The sequence below is a fragment of the Styela clava genome, chromosome 14, assembly GCF_964204865.1.
Source record: "Styela clava chromosome 14, kaStyClav1.hap1.2, whole genome shotgun sequence".
Classification (NCBI taxonomy): Eukaryota; Metazoa; Chordata; class Ascidiacea; order Stolidobranchia; family Styelidae; genus Styela; species Styela clava.
Window position 1 is genome coordinate 4,469,226 of NC_135263.1, and position 23,887 is coordinate 4,493,112.

Sequence of the window (23,887 nt, forward strand, 5' to 3'; positions counted from 1 at the left end):
CCCCAAAATAGCTAACAATTGCACAAATGTGCATGTCATAACAAATCTCCATTTTTATGGGGTTCGGAATTCTTAAAATGAAATCTGAGTAACAGACAGGTGCGCAGCATTACACAAATACCTATTTTATAAAAAACTCGAAATCGCCAAAAATGACTTACGCAATTCGGTTATTAGCGTGACGATATTCAGTTCAAACCGTACGCCCAACTGTAACCTGATAGAGAGTATCTAGATCAGTTGTTATCAACCTTTTCTCTCTCGTGGCCCACTTTTGTTGCACAAAAAATTCTGTGGCCCAATAACTTTTTCAAGAAAGGGAAAAACTAAAATAAAAATAAAAAATTGTTTTAGCAAAGATAGGAACTTCCACATTAATAATTGAAATGAGAATTACCACCCAAAGCCGAAAAGCAAAAGCGACATTCATTTCAATCAAAGTTTAACTAATTTATAGGTTTTTAGCCCATTTGCGTGGCCCAGAGTGGGCGATAGCCCTCTGGCTGAGAACGGGACATCTAGATGTTATCTTTAGAGGCGACCTATGTATAGCCTTGTTCGAAGCGAAAGTCTAAACTGGTCCAAAATACAACGGATACTATGATAACTGACTATACTGTAGGTTGAATAATCCTGGTATGCAATATCACACCGATAGCGCTTCGTACTAAATAAAAGTATTTCGGTACTCCCGTAGTATATGTACCAGGTTAGGGTTAGGCCATAATTTTATTTCTTTTTTCTTATTTTGGTTTTATTACGAGTTAGTTACTGTCTGTGTTAGCCAAGTGAATATACCCCCTGTCCATGGGTTTCGTTCCTTTCACACAACTTGATGTAAAGTAAACAAACAAAATTAGTTAACTTCATATTGGTAAACATACATCTGAAGCGCCGTATATTCTATTATTGCTATCATAGACTGCGAGAGGTTGAATATTTATCGACTGCTCTAGAACGAAAAATTTTCGGTAAAATGTGATTGTCTCGACTCGCACGGGTATTTGACGTTTCCAATTGGAAACAAAAAAATTCCCTTTTTTGGACACGACACTAGATCACAGATGGCCAACGATTACACGTCGCGATTCATTGATTACACATTCTCGACTGAACATAACTGCAAAAATAACCACGAGACTGTAATTTCTTACAAAAATGTTTTTTCTTTCTTTATACCGACTCCCGCAACGAGACTTACTTTTTTAGAGCGTCAAAAATCTCTCAAATATATTTTTTTACGTCCGATGTTTTTTCTCGAACGAAACTTCATTTTATTTTGATTATTATTTTTTTTGTTTTCTCTCGTTTTTATGCGCAACCAAAAAGGACTCGCAGTAATAAACTTTTAGTTGAGCGATTCAGACTACAGGATTTTAATTGTGGAAGTTGACATTCGAGACATTGTAAGTCTTTGATAAATGATGATTTGAGTCCAACTCGAGTGTAGCCAATGACCAGTGCTTCCTCAACACTGATAGACAGTCGCCATAGGAAGCTACCAACAATCCTCTCACACAAATTCAATTATATTCAAACCCTCACGTAAAGTAATGATTGGCTGATAACAAGCAAATGCTGAGCACACTGAGTCAATAGTCAACTGTTAAATAGTCAATTTAACTTGTTTATAAATATTGCAAATACAAATAGTCCCACAAAGAAAATCGAAAAGAGTAAATAGGAATTGGCACATTATTAACCGTAGATCTATTACTGTCATCTGTGGTATAAGTTTATTGTATGACATTCGGTAAAAATGTTATATTATTTATCATATCGATATATTGATACAGAGATATAGCCTAGTTCTGTAGTTGCGCATAATATTATTGTCTTTTTATGAGAGTGTTTTGGTCCTTAACATTATTAGTTCACCCTGAGCCCTAGTTACCTCATTCTAACTACAGTACCAGAGTATGTTGCATCCTAGTAATTCTGTATTTGATGGGCAAACTACGGCCCGCGGGCCAAATCCGGCCCGAATTTTGATCAGTTAGGTGAAAAATAGCTCAAGTAGTTTGTTGTGATTGCAAATAAATTTAGTCTGGGCATGAGGCTTATTATTTCCACTTTTGCTTGTGACACTGTAAATATTGTTCATAATACTTTTTACGTCACACTCACATTGCCCGCCAGCCTAGATGAGCAAAATTTTGGCCCCGGGTCTAAAAACCTTGCCCGCCCCTGATCTACATCCTGGTGAAAATTATATCAGAATTTAGCGTCGACAAGGGACTTGAAAGTTAACGCTGTGTTGAAAAAACAAGTTGAACTTGGCTTGTTTATAATGAACTTTAGTTCAAGAAATTTGCTTTGGTTCAATTAAGATTCGACTTGGCTACGGAACTTGGCCGCTAGATACGGACTTTTCTGACGCATGAGGGAGATTGATTTTGTTATTCGCGTGTGTACGGAAACAATCGTACACCGAATTGCAATTTATGACCTGAAAAAACTTCCAATACTTGTATATCTGGCGTCAAAATTTTCAAATTATTTTCTGCAAAATTTCAAAATACATCGATTGAACTTTTTCTCACCCAATATGGTCTTTCAATACAGGTGAATTGACAAAATATTTGCAAATATTTGCAAAATGCGATAACTTGCCAAATATGGTTTCAATAAATTCACGAATGCGCTGAATTTATTCATGGGAACGTAGATATCTCACGCAATATAGCCATGCAAAACACGCAAATTGGCCTAACGCTAACCACGATTACTTTATGGATTACGAATATTTGTGAAAACACCGTTATATCTGTAAGACATTGGTTTCCTAATTCGAATGCGAGCGAGCTCAAAGTAAAACAATAAATTCCCATTTCAAAATGGTTCGGAAATCACCATTAACGCGATAAGAGATCTGCAGCCGCTCGCAAGTCAAGTCGGATCACGGGTCATCTTTGAAAAATGTTACTCGATTAGAAACGATGACTCGAATTAATTAATAAATCAAGAGAGCAATGCTCAAATATATGGGCACGAAAGCTAAAACCAAGTAGTACTCACAGTAGACTACCGTCACTATAGTCTTGCCAACTTCGACCACCAGATCGCGAACGCAGAAACGCCACAAGATGCTGAATTTTGTTTTCGATGACGTCTTCACACACAAAAAATGAATTCCATAGAGCCCATAGAAATATTTGAAACAAGTAAAAGTAATATCCTTCTGGCATAAATTACAATCTTTGGCGCTATTCACTTGGCTAACACAAACAGTCCTCGAACTCGTATAAGAACTAAAATAAGGAAAATCGGAACAAAAATTATGACCTAACCTGGTACACATACTACGGAGTACCCAATCTTTAACAACAGAAAATTCGAAGCAATTCGTTCAAGATGTGAAGAGAAAAGCGATTTTTTTCATGAGACCAAGAATTTTAACAACAACAACATAATAACAAAATGATCCATTGGCCCACGTCGTGTTAACTTAGGACCTTAAACCCAGATTCATGATTCAAATCAATTACAGGTGATCTGAGTTTCGAACCGAGTCAATTTCTGAGTTACACTGTTGGTTAGCGATATTTCATTGGCTGACTCGAGTCACTGCGAGCCTCGGGACCCCGAGTCACGAGTCACCGGTCATCTTCATATCCAGCCGAATCATCCGAGTATTGTATAGTTGGTCACACCTTCTCTAGAGATTTAAGTCGGGCTGAATACACAACGTCATTGGCTTCCTAGATCAGCCATGACCAACCCGAATGCGATCCGGGGCCACAAATTGTTTTTCAGTTTTGTCGCGGGCCGCAAATTTAAAAATTACAGATTGATTTGGTGAAAATATGATGAATGTGAAGAATAATGCGTGATTCAAGCAGTAGTAAGATATAGACAGCATAGAAATCTATTTTTCCAGTTATTTATGAATGTCATATCCTCGGTTTTTATTATCGACTAGAATCTTTGATATTGTTCCGGAAAGTGGTACAACTATTTTTCTTGCAGTTACAATCAACGAGATTCGCCGACGTTCGCTGAGCACGAGATCCGCTGATATGCGTTTACGGAACTGCAACAAGGTGCGCAAATACGTCATAGCACACAAAAAACATACACAAAGGTCACAAAAATATTAAAAATAAATAAAAGTAATAGCCTTCTAGCAAAAATACAACCGTTAACCACTGAAAAGTTTAGGGCAATTGTTCCAGTAATTACAGAAAAAATCGATTTTTCTCATATCGATTGGATCAAAAATTGCAAAAACAACATAATAACAGAACGATTCATAGGTCTACTCCGTCGCACGACTCCTTTATGCGAGCTACATGCAGCCCGACAACCCTGCCTTAAATGTCAGTTAATCTCCTTATGTCCCACTGGCGATACCGAATCCGAGACTTACGATTAGCTTGCGTCACTTCGAGTCTTTGATAAAAGTGACTCAGCTGGAATCGATGGCTCGAACTAATCAAATAAATTAGAAACTCCGACTCATGAGTCATTCGATTCTAGTCAATCTCCTTATGTCTCCCTGGCCTTTGATGACGACGAGGCTGGGTTATTTTATTAGCTGACTCGAGAATCGGGTCCAACTTGAGTCGAGAAAATGTCTCGACCCTTCCAAACTTTGATAGACAGCGTCATATTGATTAGATCAGAGGCGACATTTTTGTAGATGGGCCATATAGCCAATTTCAGACATCAAGCTGGGCCACACAAAAAAAAATTTTCATAAACAATAAAAAAATTCCCACACAAAAAATTTTATTTACCTAACATTTTAGTGGGGCACTTGAAATTCCGAGTTCTCATAGTTTTTTAACATCAGCTTTGACAAAAGTAAAACATAAACTGTAAAGGATTTTATGCCTGATGGGAAAATGTTGAGGGTTGACAAGAGCCGCACTAAATGTATTGGCGGCCCGCATTGTGAACCGCGGGCTGTCCGTTGCCCACCCTGAATCAGACGGTTAGCCAGATAGCCGCAAGGATCGTTAATGATATTCAAGTCAATTTTTTAGTTCACCTTAGCTACTGTGTAATAGATTCATTCGTTTATGCCAGTGGTCGGCAAACTTTATGTACTTGCGGGCCAAATTAACACATTTCCGATAGCGCGCAGGCCGAAGTAAATTCACCTTTGAGCAATCGCTACAATATGCTTCAAATTATGTCGCATTCGCACCTTCCATTGCTGCGTTAAAAGCCCGCCATGATGAGAAGTGTATGTGGTGTGTTCATTATATTATCTAACAATACATTGTTTTCCTTTACTTAATATCAATGTAAAGCAGGGGTCGGCAAACTGCGGCGCAATCCTAGATTTCGGGCTGTTTCGTAACGAGTATATCATTGAATCCCTTAGTATTTGCAATTCCGACTGGGCATATCGAGCAAACAGGTTTGAAATTGAGCAAGTATATTATATATTTTTTAGTCCAGGCACTTTGAAATGTTCCACCCTCGTCGCAAATTTCCCCCGTTTCCCAGACATTTAAAATTTAAAAAATCAAAATTAACTCAAACGACCTACAACTGACGCTACTTATTACAAAAGAAGTGCCGAACAGCAGCACTTGTTACCACATAAATCCGTGTAGAGACAATATTAAACTCAGGATCAATTTTTGTTCCATGTATTAAATATCGGGTCATTCGAGGGCCGCATGAAATTAGCTCGCGGGCCGCATTTGACCCGCGGGTCGCAGTTTGCCGACCCCTGGTTTATGCAGTAGGCCATCTTCAAAGTAATTAGTTCACAAGTCAGAGTATTTACTTGATAAGAGCTTTGTTTAGAATGAAAATGCGAATTGCCTCATGAAGGTCAATATAGAACCGTACTTAAGGAAGTTATTCGTTTTCTATAAGTTTCAAATCAATCAATCTTCGCGTCATCGAAAGCAATTTGTGCAATTATTGCTCAATATATTTGCCGCAAGTTAGGTTGAATCGAGCATTTGAATTGTCATTTCGACAAATTATGGTACTCACGTAGTGTGTGCACCAGGTTGGGGTTAGGCCATAATTTTATTTTGATTTTCCTTATTTTAGTTTTATTACAAGTTTGTGTACTGTCTGTGTTAGCCAAATGAATATAACCCCCTGCCCATAGGTTTCAGTCCCTTTACACAACTTGATGTAAAATAGGCAAACAAAATTAATTACCTCCATATTGGTACATATACTCCTGGAGCGCTGATTTTATTGTACTTTATAACCATATTTATCGTGGTATTTTCCATGTCAAAAAAGCCCTTGTAGTTACACAAATTCAGGTTTTTGGGTATTCTCAAACTAAAGTACCAGAAATTAAAATGCTCACAGAAAAAAAGGATTATTTAACGAAAAAATTTCTCAACTTCTATTATCTTGTTTACCTTTTGGAAAATTTCAAAAGCTCATCTCCTCAACTTAATCTATCTCTATGCTACAAGTGAATTATGACAAAATGGCACGAGGCTAGATAGTATCTTACCAACGAGAGGGTAAAACATTTATTTCGATACAGTGGCTTTGCACCCAAACATCGTAGCAATCTGATATCCGGTCAATGGTCAAATTTCACTTCTTGCTTACAAAGTTAACAGGTCAAATTCACCATCACAGGGTAAATTAAAAAAGCGTCTCCGCATTTTTTTTTTACAAAATCAATCATTATATATATATAACACACGGGTATATACTATCACAATGTTCACGAGCTTAATGACCGAACCTTTGAAAGTGTGTCCTATAAATGGAAAAAAATGGATGAGATACAATTAAATCGATATTATATTGTATATTATATGTATAACTTTAAAAAAGATACTCCGTATTATGTGTTTTATTCTATTTATCACGTTTCTGTTAGACTTTCCCAAGAGTGCCACCGCTCGATAACCGGTATTGGTTTTCGGCGTCTCCTTTCACCGTGGAATGCGATTTATTTTTTATTTCCTTTAATTTATGTATGTATAGTTCGTACTTTCAGTATAGTGAAGAAATAGATCACTGATCCCTTATTTTTCAACGTTCTTTCCACGTTATTGACTCATAATTTAATAAGCCTTGTTACAAAGATCCAAAGTACGAATCCGCTGAGCTTTGTTTGAAGCGAAAACTCAAATAGTAGATTTTTACGAATCAGTGAAATCTTGCGTATAAGTTTTGCTCTGGAAAAATGTGTGAAATGTAACATCATATCGTCACGCTAATAACCGAATTGCGTATGTCATTTTTAGCAGTTTTGAGAAAAACGTAAAAAACTTCCGATGATATTGCTATGCCATTGAGAATCAATAATTTGCCATAGTTCAATTTTTCGATCGTAGACGGATTCAAGTTAATTTGTATGACGCAGTCAAGTGACGTCATAATGGCGCACTGTGACTTAGGCGGAAATGTGTCTATGACTAAGGGACATACGCAATTTTGCAACTTGACTATATGTACCAGTCCTGAAAACAAAAGAATCCAAAAATGAATGTAATTCTTAGTATATACGATGTCTAATCCCCAAAATAGCTAATCTGTTTCGATTACATTATTTTTTATGTTTAAAAATATATATTTCAAAAAAACACGCTCTGCACATCCACCGAAATAAGACTAAAGTTAAATATAAAGAATAAAACAGCAATGTACCCTTATATAAAAGCCAACCAAGGTGAATTGGATTCAGACAGTGAATATCACAAGTGCACGCCTTCCTATTCTGTAGTTTAAACTGAAATTTATAAGCGCTAAGCTAGAATCTGAGATGCAAAAACTCGAAAATCCTTCGCCGAGGTTATTTTGCCTTTGTGACGTCATAATAGTCCTGCGTTAACAATGATAATTCATTATGACGAAACAATTGAACAAATTTGCTTATCATACAAAATCTCTATTTTTATGGGTTCCAGAATTCTTAAAATAAAATCTGAGTTAACAGACAGGTGCGCAGCATTACATAAATACCTATTTTATGAAAAACTCAAAACCGCCAAAAATGACTTACGCAATTCGGTTATTAGCGTGACGATATGCATAAGTTACTGCTTATCTGAAGCCCTATCCCGCGCAAAAGCATGGGTACTCCCGTAGTGTGTGTACAACTGTACCAGGTTAGGGTTAGGCCGTAATTTTATTCCAATTTTTCCTATTTTAGTTCTATTACAAGTTTGGGGACTGTCTGTGTTAGCGAAGTAAATATACCACCTGCCCATAGGTTTCATGCTCTTTACACACCTTGATGTACAGTAGACGAACAAAATGAATTACCTCTATATTGATACACATACTTCTGGAGTGCCAAAGCATGAATGTATACAGAAACATATAAATGGCCGCTTGGTCTGGTCCTTGTTTTTAGAGACTCCGTACGGATCAGTGATTACTCATTCAAAACCTTGTCCTGAGCGAGGATCAAAACACAAAAAATTGTAAACAATGCGTGGTAGTGTGACAAAACACGGAAATGACGTTGTTGTATTATTCCATAACATTATAATGCCAACACATAGAAGGATTTAGTGCTTTGTTAATAAAATGATTGAGTTGGACTCCGAGAAATCATTGAAGTACTGCGAAACGTTGAAGCATAGACGAAGTGATGATAAGGTATGTCAGCGCTTCCCAACAAAGAAGGAATTCCTCTCCAGAGTGTAATGTCAGCGATTTCCAACAAAGACATTCCTCTTCAGAGAATAATTTCATTGTTTTGAAGAAGGGAATTTTACATCGTATTTGCAAATATTTTTGACTATCTTTAGATTCTTGCTCACATTATGAGCTATTTCAACTGTTTAATTAAAAGTGTACGTTGCGCGTATCAAGTGTATTATGCGTCAATTGAAGGCTTAACAACATATGAAAACAATAATAATAACAACTTCATGCATAATGAGAGTGGAACGCAGCGTCAAAGATGGAATATGAGGTTGGGTGGAATGATGGAATCGTAGATTCAACTCAATACTTGTTGATATTAGTGATTAAAACAAGTACAAAGTTGCGCCATAATTCTATATAGTTTCAGTATCTCTTGGCATTCCGCAACTTTGCCCAGAGAGGAGTCTTCTAGAATTTTAAGAAAGTGCCACGCACTATCATAGTGTTATATCAGGGGTGTGCAACAGGCGACCCACGGGCCACAACCCGGCCCGCCGAGTCATTTAGTGTGGTCCTTGTCAACACTCAGATTATTCCTCATCAAGCATAAAATCTTAAATCGACAGTTTATGTTTAGAAAAGGCGCTCACATTGGCAAAAATACGTAATGATTTATGGTCTTGTCGCTGCGTTAAATCTTTTGCCCTTTTGCCTGGGGGATTTATCATTGGAGGGCTAAGCGATAACCGCATTCTCTTCTCTTTCTTTTCCCGCGACGTTCCAGTTGTCGCTAATATTTTATTTCGTAGTTTACAAGTAAAAACTAATTTGTCTATGTGGCTCATTTACATGATAGTTACACCTTGGGTGAGTTGGTGGTCATAACGACTTCGGACCCGAAGTGCCAACACACACTAAAATATGTACTACGTTTTTCATTTTATATTTATTTAATTCTATCAATAAATCAGTGGATGCACTAATCATACTATTCTCAAAATATTTTATTTTACAGTACTTGCAGTGTAAAATGTAATATTTATTTCAGCTGAAACTCTCTTCTCAATCCGGATCGACTAAACTTATTTAAAATGGAAGACAACTCCGATGGTGACGACGACCACCATTACGCTTACCCAACAGTAGTCTTTAAGAAGAAAGCAAATCCGAAAACAAGCCAATCAGAAAAGGCTGAATCTTCTGAAACAGGGCGAGCTAGAAACTTCTACGATAACATGCAGTTCTCAGTGAGACAAAAAGGAAATACTGGTATGTACTCTTTATTTTTATTAATTAGGCATATTTAAAAAACTAGAAATTTTCAATGCATTGAGTCATAAATTCAAATATTACGTCATAATCAAAATGTGACGTCATAAGAATATTTAAAATATAGAAATTTTTAGAAACATGACGCCCTAAATACAAACAAAACGGTATAATAAAGCTGTGACATCGTAATATCATTTTTATTTTGCAATGTTCCGACAGCCCAATATGTTTGCTGATATACTGAACTGTGCATAGTTATAATCGATAATGGTTAAATTTATTAATTTCACCTAGAATTATCACGTATTATCACGGGGCGTATGGAAGTGCGTGGCACACTGCGGTAGCATAAGGCCGACTTTGCCTCGGATAGATAGAAGCCAAGTACGAGTCATCCTATCTAGATGATTCTGGTCTAGGGTTACCATATCTGGAACAAAAAAATCCCTGACGAAATTTCAATGAGCCACATTAACCAATTTTGCAACCAAAACACTTATACTGTAAAGTATAATGGTATAAATTTACGATGTATCCAAAGGCGCAAGCTGTCGTCGCTTTCTCGTGGGAATGGAATAAATACAGAACAGAACGAAAGGAGAAAAATTGTTGCTTAATCTTTAGTACTAGTGACTAAACCCTTCGGCAAATGGTGAGTCATGACTCTAAAGCAGATGTTCTCAAACTTTTGGTGTTATGAAACCTGTGAAGACGTTGACTATTATTTACGCAGTCCTAAAATAAATTTATAAAAAAATAAAAAATAAATAACACGTTGTGACTTACCAAACAATGTTCCCAAGTAAATTAATATTACTTTGTACTTTGCGTTGTACTTAAGAAATATTCAAATCATGGCAACAAGACGGGAATTCAAATATGGCATTATCAATTGAAACTTAATGTCATATTAGATTTGCTTGTTGCCACATTTTGACCGCATTGTTGCCACATTTCGACAAAAGTTACATTTTATGAACAATTTACAGTTTTACATAAGCAAAAGTGGAAAGCAATAATCCTTGTGCCAAAACTAATTTAATCGCAATCTCAAATACCATGAGTTATTTTTACCTGAGAAATTAAAATTTAGTTTTAGTTTGGTTGTGGCATCATCAGAAGGCCAGATTGAATTACCCAGCGAGCCGGATTTGGCCCGCGGGTCGTAGTTTGCCCGTGTTAGGTATAGAATGTCTTCATCAAACCTCACGCATTGTTACAGTAAAATTTCCATTTAAAAAACTATTATTATTTACTGCCATATTCAGTGTTCCCACTTTTTTTTCAGCACGTAAAGTGAGCACTGCACAGCCTAATATACAGGAAACGGCCAAAGTCAGCAACCCTTCTTCAACAAACTTCAATAACACAGTCGCTATTATCTACGTTGCGATAATCATAAATCTGGTCTTTACCGCCGGGACATTCCTATTCTTATTTCAAGTAAGTTTTCTATCTCATCAGGAGGATATTTACAAGTTATATTTGATATGGTGTATCTACTGGTGTGACAGGGGCGAGGGTGTGAATTTTGAATTCAAATAATCATACAGTATTTCAAAATGCAGTTTTGACCGTGTTGTCGACTTGAAAAATACGGTTTTTATTAATAAATTCCCAAATGCGCTGAATTTATTTATGGGAACGAAGATTTCTGACGCAAAACTTACGAATCGACCCAACGCTAATAGCTACCGTGTAAAACCCTCCCTATTATGATAATATGTGGAATCAACATTAACCCCGTAACAGTGTATTCTTGTGTAGAGCCTTGTTCAGGGCGACGATATAAAAACGCCTCATTAAATCAATAAACTGAATGTATGACTTGATAGCGACACCCACGATTACAATAAACAAAAACACAGACTAAACGTGATCACGTTGTTGTTATAATGACATGCATATACCACCTACTTCTTGAACAGTCACGCGAGTGAATTAACATTTTGAAATAAAATAATAACAAGAGAACAATGCTAAATATACATATATGGTACTAGAAAAATTCGCAGCAGGAAATTTCGCGGCATAGGAAATCTCGCCGCGTGAGCATTTTGCTGTAAAACAAGTATTTGTGTTGAAAACAGTTAGGTCTTTGCGGCAAAATTTTCTGCAGCGAGACTTCCTACGGCGAATTTTCGGGACACGTACATATATATATACATTGTACATGAAGGTCTCGCGTCGGTACCGGTAAGGCCTCAGCTGAAAAGCGACACCTAGGTTTAGGCAGCATCGGCAGTCGATTGGTTAAGTGACGCGCTGGTCACTTAACCAGTGATAACCAGTTTACGTAATGGGGCATTCGACTTTCAACTCCTGGGACTGCACACATTTCAACCGCAAGAAGCAATCTCTCTGTCTCAATTTGAGTTTAAGTGATTTACCCGTTTTATTACGCTTTTTGTCTTAATTTTACAGTTTTATTGGATCTCCGCTAGAGTAGACTCTTATTCTCGGTCACTCTGTCCGTCTGTGTGTCGAAACTGTAGCGTCTCAATATAATCTAAAATATTTATTTATTTCTAAATATATTAGCTGATTAATTTTCTATACATTATAAAAGCTATACTCTCGACAAAAACAGTAGTTACGAAACTAAACTTATAGATCACTCTAGTTATGTTCGTTTCACCAAATTTTGGAATGATGTTCCGTTTCCATGGCATCAGCGAAAAATTCCGCCAATTGTTGAGAAATTACTAGTTTTTTCACAACGTGTTGTCTTTATCTCGCAAACTACCTTGGGATCTAAAATTCCGAGATCGCTACCCCCCGCGAAGCAAATACTCTTTCGAACAAGCGCTTTTCATCTCGTTAATCCATTAACCGGGGAAGCCTCAGGAATTTTGGTGACTATGATCAATTATTAGCTCTCAGTATACCGCTGACGAAAATGAAAAAGACGGGATGCGCAGCTCTGAGTTGAACTGGCAGTTTCGAATCCCGGTCACTGCAGTACGCTGTCGCTGTAGCTGCAATTTTGCGTGGATGGTCACGGGTTACTGAAGTGCGGGCCGCCTCATGTATCAGCGAAGATCTTGAGCGCCTACCGACTTGAACCAAGTTACTTACATTTTTGGAATGCCCAATGTTTTTCCCGTTCGGCATTGCATATTCAATTTGATACACCACAAATGAGGTGCATGGGAATTGAACCCGCGATAAAACCGACTAATTAAAAACGATAAACTAAATGAATGTCTTGATAGCGACACCCACGATTACAATAAACAAAAACACAGACTGAACTCGATCCCGGTGTTGTTATAATGACATGCGTATACCGCCTACTTCTTGAACAGTCACGCGTATGAATTAATATTTAGGAATAAAATAATAACAAGAGAGCTACGCCCAAATATATGGACACGTCTGTTCGCAGTACAGTACGGTTTACCGTACCGTCAGATCACAGTCTACAAATATATTCACACCAAGCGAAGCAGTACAGTCGGACACAAAATGGCGACCGCGAAGCAGTACAGTTGGACACAAAATAGCGTCCGATGTCCGCAGAACGTTCAGTGACGTCATAGCAAACAAAAACAAATCTCACAGAGCTGTCAGACCCAGGAAGGTGAGATTTTTTGCTTTTTGACAAATACAAGAATCGGTATTAATGCGATAAATAGCTCGTTGGACGATAAGAAAGAGAAAAAGCATGATCTTATGTACAAGCCCCTGCCAAAACACCCCCGCCAACTCGCAAAATAAGGAAATTAGTTATTATCCAGTTAGGATGAGGGTTAGGAATGCAGATTGCGCTGAAAATTAAAATTTTTTAATTTTTTTTAAATCATTTTCAACCCTAACTGAATATTTACTTTTTTTATTTTGATTTCGGGGTGTTTTTCTTAAATCTCACAAAAGGCATGATCCGTTGTACAAAGCCCCGGCCAAAACACCTCCGCCGACTCCCAAAATAAAAATAATTATATAAAAATATTTATCCAGTTAGGATGCAGATTTGGAATGCATATTGCGCTTCAAATTGAATTCAAATTTTTAAATCATTTATAACCCTAAGCGCATACTTACTAGTTTTTTTTTATCGATCTTAAGATCGGTAAGTATGTTGATAGGTATTTGTCTGTTTGTTTGTTTGTCTGTTAGATACACGTGATATGTCACGAAAGCAAGATTGACTCTGCTCCAAATTTTGCATGTGCATTCATCATAGTTCGGAACAGAAGCCCATAGATTTTCGATAATTTATGTCGTATAATTAGCGAGTTATTAATTAATTAGTGATGGGACACACGGTGTCACTATGGAGTAAGAGCGCTGTTTTGGGGGATCCCCTAACCTCCGATCGATAAGTCTCCGGTCTCCGACCGATATTCTCGTTTTTATTTTAATACGTGACGGGGGTGTTATTCTCGAATGTCACATTTTTGCATTATCGGGGTTTTGTACAAAAGATCTGAAAGGCATTTACAGAATGCGATTTACATAAGCGCAGTATCGTTTTGTTAAATTGCTTTTCTCCGTAGCTAATAAATCAAAATTTCAGTAGTTAAAAATGGCCGTTCTTGTTCGGACAATTACAAATTTATCCAAGTCAGTATTTTGATAATTGAACGTATACTTCGCTGGGCTTTCAGCACACCTGAGAACCTGTGAGTTGGACCAACGGTTTTCAACGTTTATTTTATTGTTGGCCTGCCTCAGCGTAGAGGTAATCAAATGCAAAATTCTTATCTTCACCCAGACTGGTTCCCGCGAAATCCACAGGGCCCCACAATAGGGACACCAGATTATTTATACATCTAATATTGTCTCAGAAAAGATGCGCAGAAACATTGAGGAACTCTAATCGTCCCTGTTCCTTCCTATGAACGATAGGACTAGGGTTTGAATTGATGTTTTACTTCTGTTGCAGCACTCAAGAAAAATCAAATGAAAAAAATAGAAAAACTCACTGTGGCCGAAAAACTCCTGAACATGAGTAGGAGTGAGCTGCTGAAAGGTAAAAACAGGAATTGTCATATTTGTCTAAAGTAAGAGATAAATATAGGATAGGATTTACATATTTATTCAGGGGAAGAGGAAAGCCGATAAGGCGGCCTAACCATATGACGAACCACGGCCATCTCGTCCGGTTACCAGTCCATGTCGGGTATGGGATTAGCTATCCAGTTATTTGTTTTCGAAAGCATGGACTTGATGTTAAAGAAAGCCGTATCCAGCCAGCGGTTACGTGAACCACTCTATTCCGATGAGGAGTCTGGCAACCCCGCTATACCTGACCGATGGACATCGGGTGGAATTCACTCTTGGAATGTAGCGATGATCAGTAATCCGGTCTTGTTTTAAAAAAAAGTTCGGTGTGGTTTTCTGAAGTGAGGGAATTTGTTGTTAGTAAATTAGATACAAATTTACCCTTGCCCCTTGCAGGGTCGCAACAAGTTCATATATATGTTACTGGATGTCAAGGCGAAACCCTGGAATATTCTACTGTTCTTTACTGTTTCCTGGTTTAATATGACTATCCAAAAAAAAGGTTATAAATATTTCTTTGTTTAAGCAGAAAAAGCATGCTGACCCCCCCCCCCCAAAAAAAAAAACGCGTGCCGATCTTTAGGTTTCTGAATCTCGCGAGACTTGACAAAGCGCTTTCGGGATGAATCGGAACCGAATAAGCAAAAAGTGCGATTACTGGACACCAAAATGTCGCCGGGCCACTTATCAAACAGCAGTATGACGGCTGAAGAAAAATTTCGTAATATACGCAACTTTGGCTTCGGTAGAAAAGTATTGAGACGACAGAAAAACAACAATATTTTTCGCGGACAGAATTTAGCTTTACGAACCAACAGATGGTAACCACAGTCCTAACCTATTTCATTTTTATTGCAGAAATGAACACACTTCACTTGAACAACACAAAACTAGCTGAAGAGATGGGGGTCCTGCGCAACGAGACCGAAATCATGCGACAGTCTTTTATTCGGACTAAGAGCGGTATGATATGTGTCAGAGCCTTGAAATCGCAAGTTGATATTTGGCGTGTTTTTGTCGCAGTCGAATTTAAATTACCCGAAGTCGTAACTTTGTACGGAGTACTAAGTTCACTAATCTTTCTGTGAAGTCAAATCGCAGAGTTATACCTTATGTAACAGCTTGCGCTAGCGGGTACTTAGGCTTTCAAGATTCCTCAGGGTCTAGAAAGCGTTTCGAACTACGAAAAATTGCTGTGTGTGATGCTGAAGACGATGTACCTCTATTTTAAAAAGGGGAAACCTCAACCCTACTTGGTTATGCACCTGATCAAAATTATATAATTCCGGATAGTAAAGAGCTGAAGCCGGAATCCAAATTTAAATCATCAGGAAGTTAATTAACCATCAATTCAATGAAAATGGCCATAATATTAACATTCGCTGCAAATGAATATCCACGTGTTACGATATAATATGCTTTATATGCTATTATTTTATCCTTCATTCAATGTTATTTATGTCTGGCCAAACGGACATCCAAATTAGCGTTATGGGACTCCGTTCATAAACCATCGTGGGTGAAAATATCCTTTCCGATAACTTTTTCGTTCATGGTTCTCAGTGGCGTTGTATTGAATATTGAAAAAATGAAAAATGTAGGCAGTGTTTCTCCAGAATCTACAATTGATTGACTGAATAACTATTTAATTTGAATTCATTCAAAAACAAAACTTTAAGCATACGTTTATTTGAAGGAAAATTGAAAAAATATGGGTAAAACCACAAGCCTCAAATACCAAATCTGTAATATCGGGGTTTCTGATCTAATAAATTACAGTACAACAACCCGGCTGCAACCCTTTTGTATACTTCCAGATGTATCAAAACTATTCAACTTACAAAGCTCAACCACTCGCACAGACGCTCGTCAGGATTCGTCTTTGAATACATTGGATAGGAAAGGTATAGTACGTTGGATATAGATAGTTTATACTGAACCCTGCTATGGTAAAAATAGGAGGTCCAGAAGTATGTGTACCAAGATGGCGCACAACCTGAACATGGTATGTGTACCGGGTTAGGGTTCAGGTTGTGCGACATCTTGGTACACATACTACAAGAGCGCCAAAAAAGAATAGGCGTATGCTCAGAAAGGTGAGGACCAAACCGCTTTCAAATTTTCAGGAATGGTAGATGGAAGTAGCACGATATATTTTGTTTTTTCAGTGAAGAAAATCGAATACTTCGATAGTTTTTCAAATTTCCTGTGAAGTCAGTCCATTGACAGATTAGCTATATTGGGGATTAGATATAGTAGATACTAAGAATAACATTCGTTTTTGAATTGTTTGGTTTTCAGGACTGGTATAGTCAAGTTGCAAAATTGCGTATGTCCCAAGTCATAGACACATTTCTTTTATGGATTTTATGGATGGGGGTGTTCACCCCCTATTCCGGGGGTGTAGGGCAATGGTGGCAACATATTCATCATATAGATAGAACAATGGTGGTGCGTAACTCTCACTCCTCATAAGTAAAAGAAGCTCATCTGATGTTGTCATCTGTTACAACAATTGAAGTATATGTTTAGCAAGTATTTTAAATACAGACGTGTTATTTATTAGTAAATGGTTATCCGTTTCATATCTTGTATATTTGAAAATCTCCTAAGTCTTTACTTCGTATTTCTTTTTTTGATAAATAAAATAAAAGACATTTCCCCAAAATAATCCCTAGTGTTAATTTTCGAATGAAATGAAATTGATTTTCGAAAAAAAAAAAATGAAATGGGATCCTGTTTCATTTTCGGGTAAACGTGGTATATGCAAAGAAATTATATACTTACACATGACTCTCATGTTCTTGACAGTTTCGGCGCTATCCGTAGTGAGACTGGTTGGCTCAGGGCTGTCATACAGAGGAAGAGTAGAAATCTACCATCAAGGAATTTGGGGAACCGTGTGCGATGATTCCTTTGACAGCAAAGATGCAAAGGTCTGATATATATATTGTATCACGCGAATAGAATTTTGTCCCGTGGATTCGTTTATTCAAACATGGTTCTAAACATCACGATTTTGAGAGAGAGAGATTCATTACCACAAAATCAACACTATTATAAACATAATACAATAAAGTAAATATTTCAACAGTAATCACAGTGAATAGTGATTAAATATTGTTTTGTGCGTGTCAATGTACAGGACCGATAAAGATCATATAGGCTTCCGACCCTTGTGTATATGCTGCAATATAAGCTCAGCATGGCACAGTATAGCATCATAGGCGAATGCAATAGTATATATAGTAACATAGGTGAATTGAATTCGAACTCATTTGTATTTTTATGTTTGCATTGCCCCGCGTGCATTCTGTTTGTCGGGTGAGTTTGTCTTGTCTGTATGTCTCGTCTGCCTGTCTTTCTGATCTGTTTGTCTGTCTGGTCCGGATGTAATGACATAAAGTGAATAGATATATTTCCCTGTCAGGTCGTCTGTAAAATGCTGGGGTATGTAAATGGTGGCGTTTCGTCTACAAAATACGGGCAAGGTACCGGCAAGATATGGCTGGATGAACTAAGTTGCACTGGAACCGAGCCAAGCCTATTTCATTGTGCACACAATGGCTGGGGAGCCCACAACTGTAATCACGGCGAAGATGTAATGATGTATTGCTATTAAAAAAATTTTACTATTAAAACCAGGCGATTATGCTGAAGGATTATTTCATCGATTCCAAATGATACAAAAACTGAATCCGGTTGGCGAAAATTTAGACTCCTTATTGATATTTATAAGAGGATGAATATACATAAATGCACTGTAATCTATATCTTGTTTTTCACTTTCATGTTTTTAACTAAAATTTCCATTATTAACAAGCAACGGTCTGGCGAGAGGTTTTTATCCACATGATCGTTCCCATAATAGCTCATTGGTTACGCCACTGCTGATATTCATTCTATATTCCTATAAACCAGTGGTTCCCAACCTTTATGGCTCGTGGCCCCTCCGGATGCTTTCAGCATTCATACCGCCCCAATGTTTTGAAACATTTAATAGAAAATTCATGCTTTCCGACATAGTAAAGTTTTGGTCTGTTTTCCAGTCTTCACTCGCCCTGGTCTTTTTAACGTACACTGATGCTCTTACCATACGGTAAGTTTTTATTGAAAACGAAGTGAACCTATGGCTCGTTTTATTTTATGGTCTTGTTATTCTTCTTGGTATTTTTTTCTTATCGTTATGAAAAATCGCTTTTCTCTTCAACAACTGGACCAATTGCTTCGAAATTTTCAGTGGTTAAAAATTGTATTTTTTGCTCGAAGGCTATCACTTTTGTTTATTTCAAAAATATCTGTGGGCTATGGGATTCGTTTTTTTATGTGCCATGGCGTCATCGAAAATTGCACATCTTTTGGCGGTTACGCGTTTGTTAAATCGTGCTACAAAAATTTGAACTATAATCCATTTTGCCCGCAACTGCACTATTATATGGTTAAAACATGTTTAGTTGTTGCAAAATGCAACTGTTTTTATTATAAACCAGTGCAGGTTAAAAGGGCTCGACAACAATTTAAATTTTGAAACGATAAACGAAATTGTCCGCAACTAAACTCGTAAAAGGGTAAATAAAGTTTGTTTGTCGCGTGATGCGGATGTTTTTACTACAGCGTGCAAAAAAAAAAAATTATATTTTGTTAGATTGTTTTATATATAGCACAGTCGGTAACCAAAACAAAATACGAGAAAATAACCTGCCTTCAGCTGCATGAATATGACAACATTGACAAGTAAATAAAAGTTTGGATTCGTAGGGTGGTTCGCGTAACCGCTGGTTTGTTACAGCTTCCTCCAACAGCAAGTCCATGCATCTTAAAACAAATAACTGACTAATCTCATACCCGACATAGACTGGAGAGCGATCGTGGTTCGCCATCTGATGACTAAGCCGTCTTATTAACTTTCCTCTCCCCCGAGGTGAATATGTAAATCCTATCCTATGCTGCGTCATGCGTGGGTACAGGCATAGCAAAGATAAAATCTGTCTTATCTTTGCCACAGTCAGTCGCAACTTGTCTCACTTTGAATTTTTAGTGGGGGTATAGAATCAAGATGAAATTAGTGTCATACTTCAAAAGTCGATGAATGTTGCTCATGTGTTTGCTATACGTCCTGCACACTATAACGTGAATAACCAAAAAGTGTATTTGTTAAAAATTTCGAGATCTTTTTTCTCTTTTAGGTTATAAATATCATGAAAACAAAATTGGCCCAACTTCACTATTATAAAGGACTACCTTTATCGATTTTACTATTCCATATTTATAAACACAGCACAGGTCAAAAGGGCATGACAACAATTTAAACAGTAAACAAAAGTGCCCGCAATCGCACTTGTATGAGGGTGAATACGGTTTGCTTGTTGCGTTATTTGAAAGTTTTACCATATTATATTTTATAAAAGTAGCACAGGGAAATAGCGTGCAATAATTTTATTTTTTATTTTGTTGGTTTGTAATATATATATAGCACAGGAGGTGACGTTAAACAAAACACCACACGAGAATATAAACTTCCTTCGACTGCAAATATGACAAAATTGACAAGTAAAAAAACTTGGATCAGTAGGGTGGCTCACGTAACCGCCTGTCGGTTACGGCTTCCCCCACCATCGAGTCCATGCTTCCAAAATAAATACCTGGCTGATTAATCCCATACCCGACATGGACTAGTAACCGGATCAGAGCCCGCGGTTTGCCACATTAATGACTTATCCGTCTTGTCGGCTTCCTCTCCCCCGAGATGAATATGTAAATCTTATCCTATGCTGCGTCATACTGGGGTATAGCAAAGATAAAATCGATGTCTGATCCCTTGTCACCGTCAGTCGCGACTTGTCTCATCTTAAATGGGTGATTTGGTGGGTTATTTAGAATCTGGGTGAAATTAGTGTCGTACTACAAAAGTCCATGTGTTTTATGTACGTCTTGTAAACTATAACATAAATAACCAAAAAAGTGTCCCTGTAAAAAATTTTTGGATAATTTTCCATTTTTATATTATAAATATTGTACAGGGTAAGATATTGCAAGAAAAACTCCAACTATAATTAAAATTGGCGCAACTGCACTATTATAAAGGGTGAAATACGTTTGGTTATTGCATAATATTTATGAGTATAGCACAGAGTATAGAAGGAGTGCAACAGAAATTTAAACTATAAGCAAAATTGGCTTAACTGCACTACTATAAAGGACTGACTACCTTTGGGTTTTGCGTAAAGCGATCGTTTCTACTATTCTGTATTTATAAACACTGTACAGGTTAAAAGGACGTGACAACAATTTAAACCATAAACAAAATTAACCTATAAATATAACACGGAGTATCGTTTCCACTATTCTATATTTATATACACAGTGCAGGTTAAAAGGTCTTGACAACAATTGAACGATAAACAAAAGTGCCCGAAACTACTCTTGTATAGGGGTGAATAGGGTTTGTTAGTTGCGTTGTGCAAAATTTCATCATTTTATATTTTAAAAAAGTAGCACAACGTGCAATAAAAATATAAAGTATGAATATAACGTAAAATATAAAGGATGCTTCGTCGGGCAGGCGTTTTTATTTTATATATATTTTTGATATAAAAAATCACTGCCGATCACTTGCCACCGTCAGTCGAGTAGAGCGAATTCGCTGATTCGCAAGCGTCTGTTGACTTGATTTACTTTAAATCTTTACTGTGCAGTTTAGATCTGGGTGGAGTTAGTGTCGTACTGCAAATTTCGATGATTGCTACATGTGTGATTTGGTGTAATTTATACTGTTAAACTGTTTAATGACGAATAAAGTTTTTTGCTATCTCATTAGGGCGATTTTAATTTTTACAAAATGCAAAACAGTAACGCTGCGGACCTTATACTAACCTGCATGTTAATTGAACTGTAAAAAATACGACCAGTTATAGTACCTGTGCATGGAATCATTTTGACTCTTGCAAACATTGGTATCTGCAGGGTCAGGCTAAGGTATTCGTGATGCTGTTGCAATAATATTAACCTGAACTGACTAGGCTAAGCGAGCACCTTAGCATAGGGTAATCGGGTGCAAAGTATGTTCTAATATAACACAGGAAATGACGTAAATCAAAACATCACACGAGAATATAAACTGCCTTCAACTGCACTTTATAACAAGTTAATGAATGTTGGATGCTGCGTCACCATGCGGCCGTTTTTTTTTATATATATATTCTAGATATAGCACAGATAAAGCTGATCTCTCAACACCACCAGTCACGTGATCCGGACTCAAATTTAAAAATGCAGCACAGGGTAATAGGGTGCAATCAAAATAGTGTTTTCATTAGTTGGTTTATTATAATATACACAGGAAGTGACGTTAAATAACAATACAGCACGAAAATATCAACTTCTCTCAACTACATAAATATATTAAGCGAATAAAGTCATGCGGGTGTATTTTGTATATTTCATGTTTTAGATGCACATGCAAATACTTGATCACTTTCCATCGTCATTCGCGTATAGCGCACTCGTGATTTTGCCTGCCTACCTGTTTTTAATGGGTGGTTTGGAATCTGGGTGAAAGCAGTTTCGTACAACAACAGTCGTATCATAAGCTATATCATAAATAGTCAAAAAGTGTATTCATCAAAAATTAAGTCTTGGTGATGTTGACGTCAGAATAAGCTGTTAATGTTCTTGTGTGTACATAACTGCCTTGCTGTAATCACGGCTCTAGTTCATAATCGACACGCTTGTGATCATTTGTTTCTGTACGGAGCAGATTGTTTATTGCAGATTTGGAGTTACCCGACTTCGTGTATTTGATATGCCCGATTCAAAACTAAGAACACTTGCAGTTAACGAGAAGATTGTTGGCCTCGTTATAAATACTAGCTTCTCAAGCAAGAATTTCCGATTTTGCAAAAAAAAAATCTCTCGAAGTAATTTATTGCTTTTTGAAGATTTTAACTAAATAAAGTTTTATATTCATAGACATAACACGATGTAATACCGCGATAAACTATCATAAAAATTACCCGCAACTCCGCTGTTATACTGGGTTAATCCAGTTTGGCTGTTTCGTAATTCAAAAGTCTTTTCTATTCTATGTTATAAATAGTAAAATAATAAAAGATTTCAACAAAAAATTTAAACTGTTATCAAAATTGTTCGCAATTGCCGCATTGCAGAGAGTTTTGTTGTTGCACAAGGCAGCCCTAAACTGCACTAATATAAAAGTGAACAAATAAGCTTTAGTTGTTGCGAAAGAAATCCGTTTTGACCATTCTAGATTTATAAATACGCACAGGGTTACAGGGTGCAATGAAAATCGTTTCATATGATGCACATGAAGTGGCGTTAAACAAAACACCACAGTGAATAAAGTTTGGATTCTGCGTCATGCGGGCGTTTTTTATTTTATATTTTGGATCTAGCACACACAAACACGTGATCATTTGCCACCTTATCGCGTGTAGCGCGATCGCCGATTTTGCAAGGGTTAAACAAAACATCACGCAAATATGAACTGTCCTCAACTGCATAAATATTATAAGTGAATAAAGGTAGAATGCTGCGTCATGCGGGCGTTTTTTTTATATATTCTTGATCTAGCACACACAAACACGGAATCATTTGCAGCCTTATCGCGTGCAGCCTTATCGCGTTTTTTTATTATATATTCTTGATCTAGCACACACAAACACGTGATCATTTGCAGCCTTATCGCGTGTAGCGCGCTCGCAGATTTTGCAAGGGCCTGTCGACCGGTTTTTATTGGCTGGTTTAGAATATGGGTGAAGTTAGTCTTATACAGCAATAGTAGTTGGATGTTGCATATGTGATTTTAGACATGTATCGTCAACTATATCATGAAAGGCCAAATAAGTGTAATTGTCAAAAATGACACCTTACTGATGTCAGCATCGGATTAAACTGTTATATTTATATGTGTACGTAAAGGTCTGCTCTAACTCATAATCGGGACACCGAGGTGTACATTTTGATAATCATTTGCTTTTGTATCATAGTTTAAATTTTTCAATAACTACATTTTTTAATATTTTGGTATTCATAGATGTTGCATAAGCCA

The 23,887-nt window shown here is 37.1% G+C and overlaps 1 protein-coding gene across 1 annotated transcript; it reads left to right on the forward strand.

Moving 5' to 3' along the window:
- The first annotated feature begins 9,560 nt into the window (after positions 1-9,560).
- Positions 9,561-18,565, forward strand: LOC120341491 (uncharacterized). The gene is made up of 8 exons (XM_078120041.1): positions 9,561-9,810; positions 11,102-11,256; positions 13,378-13,396; positions 14,702-14,788; positions 15,679-15,783; positions 16,638-16,724; positions 17,632-17,756; positions 18,251-18,565. Exons 1-8 carry the CDS (start codon positions 9,633-9,635, stop codon positions 18,440-18,442), a joined length of 948 nt encoding a protein of 315 aa, XP_077976167.1. The 5' UTR covers positions 9,561-9,632; the 3' UTR covers positions 18,443-18,565.
- Positions 18,566-23,887: the final 5,322 nt, after the last annotated feature.

Coding starts and splice junctions, on each gene's coding strand:
- LOC120341491 (XM_078120041.1), top strand. CDS start 9,633: ATGGAAGACAACTCCGATGGTGACGACGACCACCATTACGCTTACCCA. Junction 9,811..11,101: donor GAGACAAAAAGGAAATACTG/GTATGTACTCTT, acceptor CTTTTTTTTCAG/CACGTAAAGTGAGCACTGCA. Junction 17,757..18,250: donor TTGACAGCAAAGATGCAAAG/GTCTGATATATA, acceptor TTTCCCTGTCAG/GTCGTCTGTAAAATGCTGGG.